Source organism: Abramis brama (genome assembly GCF_963993115.1).
Source record: "Abramis brama genome assembly, chromosome: 6".
Taxonomy (NCBI): domain Eukaryota; kingdom Metazoa; phylum Chordata; class Actinopteri; order Cypriniformes; family Leuciscidae; genus Abramis; species Abramis brama.
The window spans coordinates 7,770,933-7,786,335 of NC_139968.1; the positions used below are offsets into that span (position 1 = coordinate 7,770,933).

At 36.4% G+C, this 15,403-nt stretch overlaps 1 protein-coding gene across 10 annotated transcripts in view; it reads right to left on the reverse strand.

Annotated features, from left to right (window-relative positions):
- Positions 1-9,211: 9,211 nt before the first annotated feature.
- The window catches only part of ephb3b (eph receptor B3b), a 53,093-nt gene continuing 46,901 nt past the window's right edge, over positions 9,212-15,403 (reverse strand). For 7 of the 10 annotated variants that reach the window (XM_084117305.1, XM_084117308.1, XM_084117304.1 and 4 more), the window contains 2 exons: positions 14,123-14,278; positions 9,212-12,715 (listed from right to left, as the gene is read on the reverse strand). In XM_084117305.1, coding sequence (XP_083973431.1) covers positions 12,607-12,715; positions 14,123-14,278 — 265 coding nt within the window. In that variant the 3' untranslated portion in view covers positions 9,212-12,606. The remainder of the gene's footprint in view (positions 12,716-14,122; positions 14,279-15,403) is intronic. The other 3 variants (XM_084117301.1, XM_084117309.1, XM_084117307.1) reach the window with 1 other exon arrangement.

Below are 15,403 nucleotides of genomic sequence, written 5' to 3' on the forward strand. Positions count from 1 at the left end.
ACACAATATTTTATTAAGCTCTAGTTTGTTTTTGTTTTGTTTTTTTGTAATTCAAAATTCTTAATCCATAAGTAAATCTTAAAAAAGTAATTTGAGTGAGTAATTATGAAATTAAATAAAACAATGTTCTTGTTGACGAGTGTAAGTGTGTTTTGATGCCCTTTCAGTTACACACTGTCAGTAGTGTTAATGCGTTGATGGTTTAATAATAATGAGAACTGAACCATGACATACACACACATGGATTCATACACATAAGAACACACTTCCATGTGAGGAACGTTGAAACTGCGACTGCCATGTACTTACCTTAATAATAATAATAATAATAATAATCATACTAATAATAATAATTGTATCCTCAAAAAGTGAATAAATGGATTATAAATACTGCATAAATATAATTTAGTACCATAAAATCCCCTAAAAAAATAAATAAAATAAAAAAATAATAATAAAAAAAAGATTATCGGACTAAAATATAGTACAATCATTTCATTGAAATGATTTTTAAAAAAAAGAAAAAAAAAGAGTCATTTTTAACAGACACACGAACAGTACCAGAGGGTTAATGCAATTACATTTGAAGTAATTGTAATTAAAAAATAAATAAATAAAATAAATAATAAATAAATAAGAGCAATCTCTTACTTTACTTTTTCAATGGAGAATAATTAAATTACAGAAATTAATGAATGCATTACACACAATACTGAATATAAGTGCAATTAACAAACATGTACAGAGTAAGTGCATTATATCAAATTTTGTATTTAAATATTAGTACATATTAGTTAAAGACACTTAATATAAAGTGGGACAGTATTTTTTTATTGTAATTATTATTATTTTTTTTTCTATTTTGGTCTTCATTTAAATGTGCATGTTTCAGCCAAAAAATAATGCTTCACCTTTATAAAAGTATGAAATATCCCCATTTATGCATTTCATTTTTATGTTGATAAAAACATATGAAAGCAAAAAAAAAAAAAAAATAGTTTGACCTGAAACTCACCACAGCCCCAACCAGCCCGCCAGTGCTTTCCCATAATGCAACATTCTCGCGTTGTCCTTTCTATGACCCCGCTTGCAATTATGTCACAGTCTAGCCGCGGGCGGAGTCACATTTCGGCCACCGTGAGCCAATCGGATGCGCTCAGACAGACTCCGCCCCCGCATCACGTGACCAAAGCGCAGCTGCGGCTGACCTATCGGTAAATGTTACCGTCATTCACATGACCCACTTGGTACGTTCACCCGCATTCGTACTGCCATTGTTAGCGGCGAACGTGGCGATTTCCGACGAAGGTCGAGACATTTTCCTTGTTTTCGTCCTTTGTTTTCCCGACAGCTCGTGATGTTTACAGGTCAGCGACGAACAAGATAAAGTGTGAAGTGTAATGAGGAGACACTTTGTTGAACGTAAAAACACCTCCCAATCCAATTCACACAGCTGCAGAAATGTTAGCACACAACCCCAGACACCCCCACTGTTATCGCCTTTGTCTGGCTGTCAACTAGCATTAGAGAAACTAAAATCACTTGTTTTCATGCAGACCGAAGGCTAGGGTTGTGCTAGTTGGGCCACCTGGTCACAGCAGGTCTATTTTGCACTTATTAGGAATTCAACTTAATACACATTACAAGAATGGTTATAAAATATGACATCTTTCTGACTTGGTAGCTAATTATGTAGTTTTCGCTAATAAATAGTGAATTCCATTGCTTTAGCATGAATAAAACATTAGAATCAGAATCAAGACGGAACTAACCATTTTATAAATGGTGATATATTTGTACAATATTGGGGACATTTTGAAAGACCCGGTTATGTGGATATTAGAGCACAATATGAAGAGATTTGCTTGGTTGCAGGTGAGGTTTTACATTCCAACTAAAAAGGGGGTTCTCATCTATGGTAACACTTTACAATAAGGTTCATTAGTTAACATTAGTTACTGTATTAACTAACATAAACTAACAATGAGCAATCCAGTCTTTATTAATCTTTGTTAATGTTAGTTAATAAAAACACAGCTGTTCATTGTTTGTTCATGTTAGTTCACAGTGCATTAACTAATGTTAACAAATACAACCTTTGATTTTAATAACGTATTAGTAAATGTTGAAATTAATATTAACTAAGATTAATAGATGCTGAAGAAGTATTGTTCATTCTTACTTCATGTTAACTAAGGTAGGTAACTAATGAACCGTATTGTAAAGTGTTTCCACATCTACAGTACGACATGTAAATAACTGATTATATTTATAAATAACAGTATATTAAGCTCTGAGCAAAGGTTATTCATATTATTTGCATCACTTAGCACATTTCCCTTGAATGTTTTAGTATTTGTCCCTGCTGTGCTGAATGAAAGCATTTGAAGGACACACAAGCTTACACATTAAATAAATAAATAAAGAAATGATAAATCAAATGAGAATATATATATAAGAATAGCAAATGCATTAATGTCATGTACAATTATAACTGTATAGTAAAAACAGTATTAACAAAAACTATACCCATAAGCTGTCTCACAGGAAATACAATTAAATGAAAGGAAACAAGAAAACACAAAACAAAACAAAACAAACAAAACAAAACAAAACACAAAACAAAAACAAAACAAAACAAAACAAAACAAAACAAAACAAAACAAAACAAAACAAACAAACAAACAAACAAACAAAACAAAACAAAACAAAACAAAACAAAACAAAACAAAACTCAGTTACAAATGTAGAAAACTTGAGGCTGAAGTGCAGACCAAAACACCAAAGAGCTTGGGCATATTAATTGGTCTTACGAGGATATTTAGCTCAAAATATAATATTAATCATTATATATGTCAAAACACACACACACACACACACACACACACACACACACACACACACACAAACACACACGTATAGGTGAGGAAAAATCAGGTGTCCTTAAAATTATCATGTTAGTATTTATGTAAACTGTATATTTTGCCTTTATAAAATATTTTTATTTTTCAATATTTTATTATACTTCAAGTTTGGTGGCATTTCTTATACCCATCAAGGACGTGTGAGAGGACACTGTGGTCGCTGGGAAATTATCACGGCATGTCTGCCATAAATTTGATTAAGACTGATAAATATCATCGCTCAGTTAATGAGATGTCAGACGCTAACTGGACTTTCCCAGCCTAACCTTTTCCACCCGCAAAACATAATATAAAAACAGGACAGCGCGTTCCCACATATCTCAAGGTCATCTTTCACTGCGCTGGTCAGGTGGCTTTTCATTTTTATCAAAAGACAACAGAAGAGAAGATGGAGTCCTCATAGGTGGGAATAATATTTCGGTTAGCAGTTCAAGGTATCAAGCATTAAATAGATTCCTCACGTATAGACATCAAAGGAACTGAAAGTTCAAGTTCATGCGCTTGTCTCAAAAATGTTCACACCACGGCGCATAAGAAGCATGTTAAAGTAAAAAAAAAAAAAAAAAAAAAAAAATATATATATATATATATATATATATATATATATATATATATATATATATATATCACTAACTTGACAGCATTTTTAGTAACATAACAGTAGCTCATTGCATAGTAAAAAGCTTGTGTTGGTTTTCAATAACAAGCTATTGTCTACAATTCGTTTTTTATATGTTATATATATTTTATAATTGTTTACATTTTCTTAAGAGCAAAACTTGCACAACTTACAGTTTTAATGAATAGGTGTAGGGTTTGTTTGAAAATGTATGCAATACTTATAGTGATAATACACACAGAAACACTAATAAGCAATATAATCTGATATTTATACAATATTCCCTTCTTAATACCCATACAAAAATAAGTTGCTATTAGTATACTTCTTTAAGAGAGTATACTATCAGTACTTATCAAATATATACTTAACCAATTTATACTAAAGAATGTTTGGCTTATACTGACAAGTATACAAAAGAGTTGAAGAATATTTGGCCAATACTTGTACTTAATATTATACTTAAGAAAATGATAATTTTGCAATCACAGATTTCTACATAGAAACAGATAAACATTTAGCTGATTTTAATTACAATTATTCCACGGTGAGTAAACTACACTTTAAGAAAACTTACTCTAGGTTAAAACTTACTTACTTTAGAAAACTTACTAAACTTACTTACTTTAGTTAAGTTCACTTAAATAAAACTTAACTTAAGCTTTACTTACTTCTTAAACTAAATAGTGGGCTAGAAGTATATAGTAAAATATTGCGTCCAAAATCGCGTACTGTCTGAGTAGGTACTACATTTAAATTCGAACTTTGCGACCGTTAAAAAAGTATGCTCTATATAGTATGAATGTGAGTAGTATGAATGAAATTCGCACGTACTACATCCGCCATGTTGTCAGTATCATGTGACCAACCAGCGTCAGTTTCGTCTCTTCACCTCCATTGATAAATCCTCTCCTGTGGCCTCATGGGATAGTAATCGAACGCACACTTCAGAATCTCAGCAGAAGTAGTAGGTCATCCGGGTACTTTTCGCCCACTGTTTTTGGACATACTACTCTGTTGGCCTACTGTTTTTCGCGTACTATATAGTAGGGAATATATAATATTCAATTCCGGACACTGCGATGTAAAAGAAAAACTTATATGTAAACGAGTTGTGCACTTAAGTCTACCAGAAACACTTAAAAGTATACTTTTATAAACTAAAAAGTGGGCCAATTTAGTCCCAAGAAGTATTGAAATAGAAGTTTGAAATTTTTAGTTTAATTCCTACATAGAGTATACTTGGAAAATATACTTGAACTTAAGTTTACTTAAAATGAACTTGAAGTATACTTCTTCTTTTTTTTTGTAAGGGTAATTAAAGTAATTGGTTACTGGTTCAAAATACATGTAACATGTAGAAATAGCCTGCTTGACAAGTTCCAGACTTATAATTAATATATTGTTTGAGTAATGACAGTGCATGGCCAGCTAATCCAGTTTGGGGTGCGCAGCTGCGCTCAAAGATCTCAACAAAGGCTTGCTTGTTGCACCACTGTCAGTGCAGGCTGCCATTTTGGATGGATCAGTCAAGGCGAACAGAATTGTTTTGGGGGGTTGGAGGTAGGAATGGGATAATCCTGCTTGACGTCGATGGGAAAGTACAGTGGGGCCTTCTCCAAAGTCAAAATGGAGAAAAGCCTTGCTTCCAGAGATCCCTGCCTAGATAAAGTCCTATTTTCCGACTTTCAATGACATGGGAAACCAGAGGACGAGTGTAATGTCGCCAACACCTTCTGCAGTTTAACTTAGACTGAATCAACAGTCCTCCAAAATACGCATTCAAGCTCATTAATCGTGGCAAATTCGGAACTGAAGACATGACAAGAATTAATAAAACACATTTTATAAGTCCCCTGGTAAGATTGCGGTTGTTCTATCAGAAATCCTAATGAAACACTATATGAAATAGTGCATAATAAGACCTGTGATTTGTGAGCATTCGACAGATGACCACTGGAAAAACATTTGAAACCCTTAATGATGCAGATATATCATTCTTGTGTACTAATTTCCCATATGGAACAACGTATGTATTTTCTGCCTGGTCTTGGCATCGGCCTCCGCTGCGAACACAGTTCGCTGTCAACTCCTTCTCTGAACGGCACACATGAGCACACAAACACCCCCATTCTTGTGGGAACCCTCTCCCAATTAAACGCTGTGGCGCTGGGCCTGTAATTAGCGTTTCCAGTCAGTTGCTGTCTGCATGTTGCTTAGCCGAGACAGGCCTGATGCTAAACGGCACACTATTTGTCCAACAATTATGTCAGGTCCCCGTGTCATGGCACAGACGTGACCAATTAGCCGAACCTCTGCACCAAGCGAGAGAAAGAAAAAAGGGATTAGAGCGGAGGAGATGGGCGAGGATGAAAACAGGGTGAGGGGGAGAGAGGAGTGGGTGGAGAACGAGGCGAATCTAATGGGAATAAGAGCAAAGAACACATAGAAAGGCTTTTGCCGGGAGGGAGGTGTAAGGCTGCTCTCTCTCTCTCTTTCTCTGTACTTTCTGTATTTTCTGAGGCTGTACTGATCATTTCTTTAACCAACACATGGTCCACAATATTCATCAAAGGATGCTTGGTAAAGCTCGGTCTATTGAAATTGTCTGTGAAGCCTGCGTTTATAATGCATTATAAATGTTGACGTAAGACATAAGACGTAAGATTCATAAAAGCCGTCTTATAATAATTTTATAGGTTATCACGCAAAATATCACGATGTGCACATGAGGCTCGACTCACAATGGATTCCAGCAGAGATTGATGTTAGCATGGTGCTAAGCTAACAACATTCAATGATTCTGATGCTCCTCCCCCCCTCCGCTATGTAATTAAAGCTGCGACAGTTAAGTGTCCAACGTTCCACACTTAGGGTACGTTTACACGACAACGATACGCTTAATAACAAGCGTACAGTTTTCCGCGTACAGACGACACCATTGTCAAAACGATCCCCATTCACACGGATCCGCGAAAAAACGACTAAAAACGCTGTATTCTGCTGCCAGGCCAGTAGATGGCGATGAAACACTATAGACTGAACACGTAATACGCATGTGCATTACGTCATCGTCTTCAGAGATTCGTGTTTTTGTTGTTTAAACAGGAGACCGGTTTCAAAAACGTGCACTTTGAAACCCATTTTCAAAAGTTTGCGTTTTCAGGCACCCAAAAACGCTGTTGTCGTGTAAACAAACGGCCAAAACGCATAAAAAAATGGAGAAGTTTTTCCTTTGAGATTTCCGCGTTAAAAAAAACGACTAAAAACGCTGTATTCTGCTGCCAGGCCAGTAGATGGCGATGAAACACTATAGACTGAACACGTAATACGCATGTGCATGACGTCATCGTCTTCAGAGATTCACGTTTATGTTGTTTACATGGAGACCGTTTTCAAAAACTTGCTCTTTGAAACCCGTTTTCCAAAAGTTAGCATTTTCAGGCACCAAAAACGCTGTTGTCGTGTAAACGAACGGCCAAAACGCACAAAAGTTTTTAAGTTTTTAGTTGCAAACGGTGTCGTGTAAACAGCGCATCATCCGTGTAGTTAAAGTGCACTTTTTCTTTTTGGAATTTTCAATGTGAACGCACTACTATTTATACTACAAAACGCCATAAATAGTGTGCAAGTATGTGAATTGGGACGCACTTACAAACGTAATTACTAATAAAAAGTATTTTAATGATACTTCTTGATAATTACAATTAACATTTCTCTCCCTTCCACCATTTTGAATTCAGGTTTTCACCGAGCTTGTCAGAGTGAATTCTGGGATTGTCCTCTGCACAAAAGGATGAATAAACTATTGAAACAGTGCAAATGCAAAGCAATACGGCTCTGTAAGCACATAAATCAGCGCAAACGCTATCTCTTGGTCTAAAGAGCCTTTCACGTCTGCTGCTGTCAAAACATTTTGCCATATAGGATGTGCGGTTGCTCCGTCTGGAAGCACCTCTGTTTCCCTTTCCAATCTGACAACGGCTCTTGTGTGCGCGCCAGCCACTGTAATGTCACGGCTCTCACCGCAGAGACTGACAGAGACTGGTTGCCATTGCAAATCAAGAGATAGCACACAATACAAGCACTGTGTCATCACATTCCTGCCCCGTAATATCTGTCAGGGCTTGCTTAACTGAATCTATTATCTGGTGCGGCCCAAGGAACAGGGTTTGGTGTCGTAAGATTTCTTTTGTATTCTCTCTCTCTCCCTCTCTTCATTCTGCGCAGGCAACAAACAAGTAATCCTCCTTTTAAGGACCTCTGAGCGCATCGCCACAGTCCTGGAGAAAGCGTGCAACAGCACACAGCTCCTTCACAACAAGAGAACGAGTAAGAGGACTAAGTATGTAAAGACCAAGAATTGGTCCCCCTTGTTTTCTTAGTCATTGGAAAAAAGTTCCAGCATCATTTGTTTGCAAACACTACTTTATATTTTATCTAATGCAATGGAATAGCACTTTTTTTTGTCCAGATCTATTCATCATTTCAAAAATAAATTAAAAAGCATTCATATTGATGCTTAATGCTTATTAATATTTTACTTTTCTTCTTTTTTTTTTTGTGGTAAATTGTGTAACCAACATGCAGAAATATAAACACAAAACAAAGCTCAAAAGACAAAACAAAATATAAAACACAAAACCATAACAAAACAACAAAACAAAATATAAGACACAAGACGAAACAACAAAACTAAACTAAACAAGAAAAAAACTAAATATAAGACAAACTGAAAAACAAAACAAGACAAGACACGACAAAACAAAACAAAATATGACAAAACAAAACACACTCAAACACACACACACACACGAGTAAAAGTAAAAAAATTATATAATAGAAAAGAATCAATCTTTTAAAATATTAAATAATTTGACCTTTTTATGACGAGGCAAGGCTAATTTAGATGATAAAATATAATGTGATTCAATGTCCAAAAAACTTGAATTACCACAAATGACCAATTCATGATATTTGCAAAAACAAATATACAAACAAACAAACAACAAAACATTATGCCTTAAAAAAAATGCTACTGCATTACTGATGTTTTTACTCGGCGGTTACACCACATGACATTTTTAAATATTCTATTTAATCTTTTGCTGAAAATGAAAGTTTACCAAAAAAACATATGAAACCAACATTCTAAATACGTAGGATACCATTAAGTGTGACTTAAGTGTCTAAAAATGTTGGGGCCAATGTTTACATGTTTTTATTTTTTTTATAGCCCTCTATAGTTACCAGTAGCATACTTATGAAGACCATAAAAGCACATATTGCTAAGATAACCAATTCAGACTAAAGTATAATACAAAACCTCAAGGCCTAGATGTCGGCAGTTATGAAGATTCTCCATTTTGAATGTCCAGAGCCGTCTGAACAACACATGAACTCCACATACTTTCTCACAGTCTGTATCTGCGAGGCAGGTTCCCTGACCTGTAAAGATCAAAGCCTTACGCTCAAACACAGGGCAGAATGTTTTATAGAGGAGGATGGTCATAAAAATCCTCAGGCCTTTCAATTAAACAAGAATTTGTGGCCCCAACGTGCCTGAAAAAAATTGAAGACTTCAACAACTGAACATGTCGATACACAATAACTTTCAACAGAAGAGCCATGAAGTAAACCACGCAAGAACAGACTCACCAAACGCAGGTATTTCTTAAATAATTTAATTGCAAAAGGGTTTTTTAAAAATATTTCTACAAGAATGCATTATTTAATCGCTGTTTTTTGTCTTCACCATTAAATACATCTCAATGCTTTCCAAAAACAAAAAAAGAACAAGAAAAGAAAATATCTTGAAATGTGTCTTGCTTCTCTCAATATAAGTACAGCACTCAGCAGACATGTTGCTTTTTGAACGTCAGTGATTTGCGATGTGAGAAAAGAAAAACTTTTTTTTTGTTTTTGCTTGATTTTCAATATAAAAGAGTAACTTCGAAACTCAAAAATGTCACAGAGGAAGAGGAAAGGAGTGGAGGGAAGAGAAAGAGAGAGTCCGAGATTGGCACAGAGTTATTGAACAGAAATCATGCAAGTTGTGTTCCAAAACTGCTGCGATAAAAAACAATGACAATAGCACCTTACCTAAATACAGTCATACACACAAACACACACACACACACTCAAATCCAGTTATGAGAGAATATACCGTCAGACATGATGAAAAGCAGCTACGTTTAGTTCCCGGACGGCTCTGTAAGTTAGTAGCAGTGCAAGACGGGGAACTTTAAGGAACAGGGTTCATATACATATCAAGATCAAAAAAGATAATGTCTGTCATCATAAAATCGCTTATATTACATGGAACTCTTGTAATTGAGAAAAGAGGGAACCATTAAATGATTTGTGAACTTATGAAACAAAACCACAAACAGAGGAGTACTCTGCAGAATATATACCATTACCCCAAAGTGCAACATATACGCACTATTCTAGATACAGATTTTGGTAATAACATTAGCTTCTAGCTTTAGTTCAGATATGCTACCGTTTTGCATATTGTACGTCTTTCTTGTTTGAAGTGGGGTAACTAATCCATTAGTTCAAAAACCGAAATGGGCTGGTCATCCGTCTCTGCCAGGCTGTAAACAGCCTATTCGCCAAGACAAAGATGAGCGAGGTGAAGGCTTAAAAAATGTGGAAGACTAACCGAGAGTTTCAGGAAGTGTAACGTATCCTGCCGCCCGCAGAGCACAAACATGAATTTTCATTGTAACTGAAGATCTCATTTGAAAACACCCCCGGAAAATCCTGTAATTCCAAAAATATGATTGCTAGAAATTACCGAAACGCTTGGCGAGCGAGCTTTACAAAAGGATACGTTAAATAATTGGTACTAACAGTTTCTCTTTGTGGTGGTGACGGAAAGGCTTAGCTTTAATATTGAAGAGATTTACTAGGGATCTGCCCAACATTCATGAGATCTTCAACACCTCTATTCATTTCTCTTAAACCAATTTCAATGCACTTCCTCTTCAGCAAATAAACATCATGATGTAATTTCTAAAATCTTTTGTTGTTGTTGTTGTTGTTGTTGTTGCATGTCTCTTTTTGAATGTCAGCATACACTGTAAAAAAAAAAAAATAGTTGCTGCCTTAAATTCAATCAACTTAAATTTAAGTGCATTCAACTTGGATGTTTAAGTAATTTCAACTTAAATTACTTAAAACTTAAAAAAAAATGAATCTTGTATAACATAAAAAAGTTGAAAATTGCGTAACTTATTTTTGATGAGTTAAAGCAATGTCAAAACATATGTTGATCATATAATTTTTTTTACAGTGTATACTGATTCAAATTTATATCTGATCTTTAGATACATTAATCATTCCTTTTGGCCTCTTGGGATATGTTAAAATAAAAATCACAATAAATTGGTATTTCTCCACATAATATCATTGAATCGTAAGTAATGATATATAATGTATCTGGAGCTCCTCACAAATTGTTTCATGCATTTGTGCATTGAAATGTTCATCTACAGAATTTGTGTGCATAATCCTTATACTCTCCTTTTGTTTTATACACACACATACACACACACACACACACACAGAAACACACACACTGCAACATAGTCATCCTGACACGTACACACACTCATTTTAGAGATGGTCAGTGATTAGCACTGTTTTTACACTGAAAGTATTTTGTCTTGATATCCAGGAAACAGCTAAACATTCTTAAAGCAAGATACATTTACTTGAGAAACAAAACAGTATTCATTAGATTTGTTTTCTTACCCAATTGACAATTATTTTATGTTTTAACCTTATGTTTATAATATTTAGTCTTGAAACAATAAAAAAAAAAAATAATAAAAAAAAAAATCCAAAAAATAGATATATTCTCTGAAAACAAGTTAATATATTGCACCATTTTGTAATCTTTTGTAAGGATGCTTAGATATTTTTCCTGGAAAAAGACAAATATATTGATTTAAAATTATGGTTACACTTTATTTTACAGCACATGTACTTACAGTGTACTTACCTAAAAAAAAGTACTGGTAATATAAGGTAACTACATGGGTTAAGGTTAGGTTTAGTGGTAGATTCAGGCTTAGTACCTAGTTATTACCCAGTTATTGTAATTGCTATAATAAGTACATAGTATGTACATGGGGAACAGGACTGTAAAATAAAGTGCTAGCAAATTTATTGATCACAGTGTAGTACAAGTTATCACAGTCCTTCTCTTTTCTAACTGCTAAAAAATCCTGACATAATGGTTAATGACCAGCTAAATGTCAATCCATCGTGGAACAGAAACTAAACAGGGAAAACAACGAAAGAGAATAAAAAGTGAAATTGTGAAAACATAGCTGAACTATGAAAGCATCCTGAGTTCACCAGGTATATTCTAAGAAGTCCTTTTGTCAGTTTAAACCTGGTGGACAAATGCAACTTCCTCAAATCCGGTCCTGCGACATCCGTGATCTTTCGCCCTCGGCTGTGCCTCTCCCTCCTGTCCGTTTGAGGCATGTGCCCTTAAATAAAACACCTTCAATATGAAGATGGGGAATAAGCACAAAATCACACGCACAATAGAACATCTGCTAGCACTGGAGGGATTCGTGTCCACACGCTTTGTGAATTTATATTCACTTTCAGTTTTTTTTGTCTTTATATTCAAGTTATGCGTACTATTAGAGTTTCTCTTCCATAAGCAATGTCAGTCCATCCAGGAGAGTCTGTCCCTCAGAGTCAGTTTCAGGGAGAAATGCATTATGGGAGGCTTTAGAGATCCCAGCCAGCCTCGCAAAAGAAAGTATCACACGCACGCATGCAATCGCCAATCCCATGCCGGAGCCTCGTGAGGCAGGCATTGGGATGTGGGCTTTCCTCTCCGTTCTTAAAAATAAGTACAAAATAATCTTATCTAATCCTGTTGGGTGTAAAATAATGCAGTCGTTACAGGGAAACAGGAAAATGGAAAAGAAAAAGTTGTCCGAGGCACTGCAAGCCAGTTTCATCTGATTAGTGGAGATGATCAGGCGTCTAGGGTCGTCGGTTAGCTCTCTGTGGAACAGTTCAACCCCCATTTCAGACCTGGACGGGCAGCGTTTGGTTCATTTGCAGTCTCATGTCTTGAATGCTGCCGAGAATCTTCTTTTGGTGCCCGGCTAATGTCACACCTATCCGTAACAGATCTCTGTAGAAAACAACAACAACAAAATAAAAACCTTATTGCCACCGTTACAAAATGATGAAGATGATGACCACCGAAAGTGGTTTCTATAAGTCATTCAAGCAATAAACTCCCATGGGAATGTAGCCAGGTGAGCAAATCCCTTTAGCAAATTGTTACTACGCTGAGCAAATAGAAGAACCCCACCCTTTGGCTGCTAAACTGAGACAAGTTTGTGGTGCTAAGCCACTTCTCAAACTGGAGATAGTTCAAGCGTTGGTCAATGATTTGCAAGGGTTTGCACCTAGAGCTACCAGATGTCAAATTTCACATGAAGAAAAAGCAATTAGTGTAACCACAGACATGACTTGGAATAATATGTCACTGCGCAACAGACAGCAGTCATTATACTGTAGCTTGAGTGTGGTGTAAAGGTTACCACAGGCTTTATGATAAAAATGCTTCCTGTTGTTTAAATGGTAATCTAATCCCTTCATGAGGTTTTAGTTTACACAGCAACATGTGCAGCTAAAAGCTAGCACAGACTCGTCATTTACTTTTTTTTTCTTTTTTTTTTCACCTTCCGATAAGAATAAGCCTGCAAGAGGACGGACGTTGTCAGGGAGCAACCAGCCCCGTGGCGGCCCCCAGTCTGTCTGCCCTTCTCATCTCTACAATCGCACAACATTAGCAGAGTAATTTCACACAATGTAAAAGTGTTTTCTCTCTTTTTCCTCTGTTGGTCCCATCAAGCCAACAACGTTGGATAAAATGATAATAAATGGAGCCCATTAGGAGAATTACTAGTCATTAAGAGCACAAGAAAACCACCGACTGGTACACCTGTCAAGTTGCCAAATTGAAACAAATTACCCCTGCCTCCATCCTTTATTACAATTTAATGGGTGTGATGAATTTATAATATTTTTTTCTTTATTAGTTTATTTGATCCCAACTGCTCTCTTCACTTCTGTCTAGACATTTAACAGTAACAAATCATGAATTTCTTTTTTTGCACCATGACCTTTGTAGGATTCTTTGTTTGTGAAATTATTTTGAGAATGAAATGTTATAGTTAATTAAAGCGAGATGAGGAGAATAATCACATGCTCAAAAGCTCTATCACTAACCCCATTCTGATCATTCAAATATTGATATTGTCTCTTTAATTTCCTATTGAAGTTCTGTTTTAGGCTGTTTTTGCACTTGGTTCGAATGCTTGGTCTGAACCACAGTTCGATTCCATGCAGCTGGCTCAAGTCCATGCCACAAGCTCTGAGATAAAATCATCCTTACTCCTTACTGGAACAATTAAAAGTTGCATACAGATAAAATTTGGACCACTAAAAAGTGCACAGTGCCTTGAATTCGGACTAACGTAAGACCACCAAAACAAAGAGGAGCATTCCAACAATTGGTCCAGACACTCACTCTGCAGTCATCTGGGCCACCAAGTCAAAAGAAGCAAAGCCAGCATTGAGAAAGTTGTCTCGGTAGCGGCTCATCTTGATGGCATCCAGCCAGTCGCCCACAGTGGTGAAGGTGGTGTAGTCAGGCACACAGCGGTCGAGGAGCGGCTGGGAGGCCCTACAGAGAAAGAGAGGAGTGGAGATAAAAAGAGAGAGAGAGGGTTAGGTCACGCCAGGCCTCCACCACCAAAACCTCACCCCCAAACCCCCCACCATCACCACCTCTCTGTAGGGCCTGGACCTGCCACTGTGGCCTACTGGCTGGAGACATGCAGCGGCCTCCTAGAGAGAACTTCAAGGAAGCTGTGGGTGTGGGTCCAGGTACATATGAAACAGCACTTTTTCTGGTCTTAAGATGTGTTGCCTAACATGTATTGATACTTGATATGCTACAATTCTATTTATATTGTATTTTATGATTCTATTTTCCTTTAGAAATCATTGTTTGCTTATGCATGACATGATTTGTCCAAGTAGTTGTATCCATCTCTTTTGTTGGTCCTGGAGCAGCACTGCTATTGTGATCTATTTGGGTAAATCATGTGGGAAACAAGATCATTCTTGCACTAAAGCACAACTATATTTAATGTCATGCACAAAAACAGCCATTTTAAATTATATTAGACAAAATCAACAGAGACCAGGCTTGATCTATGCCCAGATTTGGGTCTTAATAACTAACAATGAGGTCTGGGCAGTGGGGATTGGGAGGCAAAGTTTCAGAGCAAAGACACTTCTGTCTGCGAGCTCTCTGCTCTGCTGAACCTAGCTGTCTTTTGATGGCATTAGATTAATTAACAATTAAAAGCATAAGAAAAAAGTTAATAAGAATGGAACAGAGGCTCTATTGAAGACAAGGTCTGTAGATGGATGGGAAGAGTGATTTTTAATAAGCTCCTGCCTTTAGGGCTGAAGGGTTTGTGGTCATTAACCTGGAAGGCAGCTTTCCTTAATGGAGCATTGTTAGAGCTGGTCTGGCTCTCACGTCTTTGGGACGTTGACTTTAAGTGCAACATTGGGAAACTGTACGAGAAAACCAAAAGGATAAATGTCCATGCATAACTAACCTACCCTTAACTCAAAAATGAGAGCAATTATTAACTAAATGAACTTTCCTTAGTTTATTTAAGGATTGGATCACTGAAGATAGTTCACAGAACATCAAATGTTGCAACAACAGGAGCCCATCTCTCCCTCTTTCATTAAGCTCAGCAGGCAGCCCACTTATCCAGTGGCCCCTTTA